This window comes from Lactuca virosa, chromosome 5 (genome assembly GCF_052849685.1).
Source record: "Lactuca virosa cultivar CGN04683 chromosome 5, Lactuca_virosa_CGN04683_v6, whole genome shotgun sequence".
In the NCBI taxonomy this organism is placed as follows: domain Eukaryota; kingdom Viridiplantae; phylum Streptophyta; class Magnoliopsida; order Asterales; family Asteraceae; genus Lactuca; species Lactuca virosa.
In genome coordinates this window covers 166,869,611-166,874,924 of record NC_136430.1, presented here as the reverse complement: position 1 = coordinate 166,874,924, position 5,314 = coordinate 166,869,611, and the positions used below count along the sequence as shown (strand labels likewise).

Below are 5,314 nucleotides of genomic sequence, written 5' to 3'. Positions count from 1 at the left end.
ATATTTTTATAATATGTTACTTCAATTTCGGCCTCTTTCCACATTCCAACGATCAATAAGTGAATGGGTTTGTCCCTCAACATCTTTTATATTTGCTATAGTTTGACATAATGGTGTGTAATATGTTTTGGAGGGAATAAAAAGTAACTAATAGAAAATCGGCTACTGCTAATTTTATTGTTCTTTTTGTTTAAATGGTTTTAAAATGCAAGCTTGTAGTCTGTATTTTGTTAAATGTGTATTAAATACAAGAATGTATATGTTGTTTTTGTTTAGATGAATTCCAAATATATTCTTATTTTTATTGCAATTCAATATAATTTTTTTTCATACATTATTAACTTGAATTGAGCTCAAAAGTATTCAGTACTTTACTAATATTTCGTCATATTTGTATAGAAAAGATAGATAAAGAAAAGTATGTTTTGCTGCTAAGCACAAAAATAAAGAAACTAACTTGCCTCTTTTTTATCCAGTCACTAAAAATAGACAAGAAATTATGTTAGTTTGTCATTTCAGCATGTGTTCAAATACCGGACACCAGAAGGTATAACACTAGTTATATAATTGACTATCTTATTAAAAAATATTTAACTCACTAACCACTATGCATTATAAAATCATAGACCAATTTGTAAAGTTTTGCACCCAAAAGAAAAACACCTCTAACATTAGACTATCGAACCTTTACAAGGACTTTTTCAACTTTTCACTCTATATTTTCAGTCTGTTAGAAGTTGTTCAACTATTGTATATCTATCCAGATAAATAAATAATACGTGCATCTGTATTTCTACATTTACAACATCAAAAGAAAACACTCTATGACATAACCTCAAGAGCCTCTCGTGTTTTCCCAAGCACATTGAATACGGTTGCGGCTATATGTGATGGGGTTAGCCCAGCTTCGGCTAATTGGTCCGCGGGTGCACCATGGTCTATGTAACGGTCTGGAAGCACCAACGGTCTCCACTGCAAAATTCAAAGCTTTAGTTCCATGTTTTGTCAATAAAAAGAAACAATGTGTTGTTTTTTTTACTTAATAGATTTAATATGACATATTTATTTATGGAAGAAAAAAGTGGCATGTATGTATGTGTACCTTTAAGTTTCCATCAAGAAGGCCATCTAATGCCATAAAATGTGCAACATGAGACCCGAAACCTCCAATAGACCCTTCTTCAACTGTTATCAAGACCTCATGTGACTTTGCGAGGGCTCGGATAAGAGCATGGTCTAATGGCTTACAGAAACGCGCATCTGCAACGGTTATATTTAAGCCACGATCTTTTACTAATTCGGCTGCAGCCATACAGCTCTGAACAGCTGTTCCATAGCCTAGAAGTGCTACGCGTTGCCCTTCCAACATTATTCGCCCTTTTCCAATCTATTTTCCACACAAAAAAATAAATACATCATCGACCCTGGGGGACAAAAATGTAATTTTGCTTAAAGTTATAAAAAGAAGAAGAAAGTACCTCGAGAGGAATGCCTTTGTTTCCAGGTGGCAAGGGCACGCCGATTCCATTCCCTCGTGGGTACCGGAAACAGCTGGGTCTGTCATCAATGGCGGCGGCGGTTGCCACCATGTGAAAAAGCTCAGCCTCATCGGAAGGTGCCATCACCACCATGTTAGGGAGGCATGCCATGTAAGTGACATCAAACGATCCCGAATGTGTGGGGCCATCTGCGCCAACAAGACCCGCTCTATCCATTGCAAATCTCACGGGTAGCTTCTGCAAATCCACATCGTGCACCACCTGTTTTAACACAGCAACCAATGCCATAAAAAACAAAATGATTAATTGGGTTTTAGGGTAAAAAAAGACCAAAATAGTCGAAGAAAGTTTGTAGGGTAAAAAAGGGGAAGAAGGAATGACATGCCTGATCATAACCTCGCTGTAAGAAGGAAGAGTAAATTGCACAGAATGGTTTAAGCCCTTCACACGCCAATCCAGCAGCGAAAGTAACCGCATGTTGTTCTGCAATTCCGACATCAAAACACCGATTTGGGAATCGCCTCAGGAATAGATTCATTCCGGTTCCGCCGCCCATCGCCGCATGGATTCCGATGATTTTTTTATCCGCCTCCGCTTCCGCAATCAACGCCTCCGCAAAATAAGTCGTGTATGATTGAGTCGGAGCACTCGATTTAAATTGTTTCCCCGTTGCAGGGTCAAACTTCCCCACACCTGAAACAAATACAATATTCGAGTAAAATACTGTTCTCTTTTACTTAAATGGACTCAATATAGAATGTCAAACAATTGAGGTTTCCTTTCATTTTTTCTGTTACATCATTGTACTTTTATATTTCTTCTTAAGTCATTGTACTTAAAAAAGTCTACCCAATTATTGCATTGTAGTTTCAATTTTTTTTCTTTTTAGGGCATTATGCTTTGCCAATGCTACCCAATTATAACATTCAAAATTTCTTTGTATTCTGATGATTTTGCTATGCATGGATAGATTTTTAAAAATGTAATATTGTAATAGGAAGAAATGAAAGTAGGATAAACGAAAGTATGTTGTTATTTTTTTATTTTAATGAAATCAAAGGAAGTAGAAGTACCATGGTACTTGTCGGCTGCTTTTTCAGCATAAGGGTATCCTCGTCCTTTCTCAGTGATTACATGAATAAGAACGGGACCCGTTGTCTTAGTACTCTTAACCTCTTTAAGAATGGCAACAAGATCATCAATGCTATGTCCATCAACAGGCCCAATGTAATATAGACCAAGTTCTTCAAATAATGATGAACCCGAACCACTAATCATTCCACGAGCATATTCATCAACTTTAGCAGCAAGTTCATGCATCGGCCCACCAATTTGTTTTGTAACTTCCTGCATTCCAAATTAAGTGTTTAACCCATTAAGCCCATTAAGTAAAAAAGAAACAGACTCTTTAGAGATATTAAAACAGAATTTATTATTATGAAGTGATAACAAACCTTGGCAACTTCACGTAATTCTCTAAGAGGGCGATTAGATTGTAATCTACTAAGGGCACTGCTTAAAGCTCCAACAGGAGGTATAGGCCCATCAAGATTTGCAGTGGGTAATGAGACTTGTTTATTGTCATTAAGAATCACAATCATGTCTGAATCCAAATAGCCAGCATTGTTCATGGCTTCATAAGCTTGTCCAGCTGTCATGGCACCATCACCAATAATAGCAACCACATCATTTGTTCCTCCTTTTAGATCCCTTCCCACAGCCATTCCTGCTCATTTCAAAATGAACATGAATTAGGCATTAAAATTTAAAAGTAAGGATAATGTTTGTCCCTAAAAAGTAATAAAAACCCAACAACATGTTAAGTTTAATGATTAAATAGAAGAAATTAGTTAATTACCTAACCCTGCTGAAATGGTGGTAGAGCTGTGCCCTGTGCCAAAGCAATCATGTTCGCTTTCAGCACGTTTGGTGAACCCTGCCAGCCCGTTTGTCTGTCTCATCGTGTGCATTCGGTCCCTTCTTCCGGTCAAGATTTTATGTGGGTAAGACTGTAAAACACATTATAATTCAATTCAAATCCAACATCATTCACAGTATCAGGGTCCCACAACCAACATGAAAAAAGTAAATCGCAGTATCAAGGTCCCACAACCAACATGAGAAAAGTAAATACAAGTACCACCAATGGGTCCCACAACCATCATGGAAAAAAGTAAATCATGATGAATAGGTCCCACAACCAACATGAAAAAAGTAAATCATAGTACGAGGGTCCCACAACCAACATGAGAAAAGTAAATAACAAGGATCCCACAACCAACATGAAAAAAGGAAATAACAGGACCAACAATGGGTCCCACAACCAATAAGAGAAAACGTAAATCACCAATGGGTGCCACAACCAACATGAGGAAAGTAAATCATAGTGTCCTATGGTAAATGACATTTTTACTGGCTAGGACAAACATGTGGGGACAATATTCTAAAAGTATAATACCATAATAGGTCACCTGATGACCGACATCCCAAAGGATCTTATCTTGAGGGGTGTTGAAAACATAATGAAGAGCCACCGTGAGCTCCACCACACCAAGGCTCGAACCCAAGTGGCCACCGGTCTTTGAAACATTGAAGATCACATCAGATCGAAGCTCATCAGCTAATTGCTTCAGTTCCTGCATCAAACAGTGTGAAGATAAACGGTTTTGAAATCCCATTTGCAATTCAAGATTCAAATTCAAAATCAAAATCATAATCGTTAGCATACTCAATTCAATTCCTACTCAAACCAGTCTTTTACTCAAATCCAAAATTGGCTTGATTAGTTAACGTTAACACTTCGTTTTAAGTAAATTTAGTAACATTATTGCAAAATTAGAAGGTGGGTGAGATGAAATTTACTTTAATTGACAGATTTTTCATGTGAATTGGGTAGTTGATAGTGTCCAAAAGTGGAGTCGGAGGCCTCTGCGAGTAATACTCAGCTCTCTCCGACAGTGTCGCTCGAACCCCACCTACTTTTTTACTTGCCTGCTCGAAAACAATCAAAATCCAATAAAACCCTTCTTCTAACGAATCACAAACTCAAAGTAAATCATGAAAGCTGAACATATCAAACCTGATTGAAGGTCTTGTGTGAAGATGGAGGCTGTTGTAGATCCGTTCCAAAGAAGCAATGTTGAAGCACAGGCGTATGTGAAGTAAGCGACCGGTGACTCAACTGTCCAGGGAATGCAAACGCACAAAGCGCCATGACAAAAAAAAAAGCTTGGTTTTGTAAAGACGATTAAGCAGAATCGAGCCGGAAAAGGGAAAAAAAAAAACCAGAAATGTATGATCGTAATGGAGACAAAGATAGTAATCGGGGAGAGAGTAGAGGTGTTTGAGAGTGTTTCGTGGTGGATTCAGCGGCGGTAGTGGTGGTGGTTGTAGTGGCGGCACTGTTAAATCCGGTGTGTGGGTGATGAAATGGAACTTTGGCCGATGCTTTGTAATAATGGACAAGTGTGGGAGAAATGAAATCTTAAGCTATTTGTTATTGGTCCACGTCATCAGAAATCACATTGTATGGATAGCAACCATTTGATGATAATGGTTCGTCACTCACTTATTTATAATAACTATTTTATGCACTTTTATTCTTATAATAAATTATAGTAAAAAACAAAACGTATATAGTTGAACACTCTATTGATTTTAAAAAATATTATCTTATATAAATGATTTTTGAATTAATGTAAATAGTTGGACGTGTTTACTTGTCTACCGTTATCCTAAAAATATTAGACGTTTTAGTTTATAAGATAAATAAATTTGAAAATATAAAATAAAGCATTTAATCTAACTATATTATT

General features: G+C 37.0%; 1 protein-coding gene across 2 annotated transcripts; it reads right to left on the bottom strand.

Annotated features, from left to right (window-relative positions):
• Positions 1 to 640: 640 nt before the first annotated feature.
• LOC145113265 (putative 1-deoxy-D-xylulose-5-phosphate synthase, chloroplastic) lies at positions 641 to 4,978 on the bottom strand. Of its 2 annotated transcripts, XM_079049376.1 has the most exons (10): positions 4,579 to 4,978; positions 4,362 to 4,490; positions 3,971 to 4,135; positions 3,358 to 3,508; positions 2,954 to 3,225; positions 2,573 to 2,846; positions 1,885 to 2,192; positions 1,479 to 1,760; positions 1,103 to 1,387; positions 641 to 972 (listed from the first exon to the last, which is right to left on the bottom strand). In XM_079049376.1, the coding sequence occupies exons 1-10, from the start codon at positions 4,711 to 4,713 to the stop codon at positions 823 to 825; spliced, it is 2,151 nt and encodes a 716-aa protein (XP_078905502.1). In that variant the 5' UTR covers positions 4,714 to 4,978; the 3' UTR covers positions 641 to 822. The 2 variants fall into 2 exon arrangements, with proteins under 2 accessions (XP_078905502.1, XP_078905503.1); XM_079049377.1 differs by lacking the exons at positions 4,362 to 4,490; positions 4,579 to 4,978 and having other exon boundaries at positions 3,958 to 4,080.
• Positions 4,979 to 5,314: the final 336 nt, after the last annotated feature.

Excerpts from the sequence above, each read along its gene's own strand:
- LOC145113265 (XM_079049376.1), bottom strand. The coding sequence starts at position 4,713 with ATGGCGCTTTGTGCGTTTGCATTCCCTGGACAGTTGAGTCACCGGTCG. Across the intron at positions 4,136-4,361 it reads TGAAAAATCTGTCAATTAAA|GAACTGAAGCAATTAGCTGA; the intron begins GTAAATTTCATC and ends TGTTTGATGCAG. Across the intron at positions 1,761-1,884 it reads TACAGCGAGGTTATGATCAG|GTGGTGCACGATGTGGATTT; the intron begins GCATGTCATTCC and ends GTGTTAAAACAG.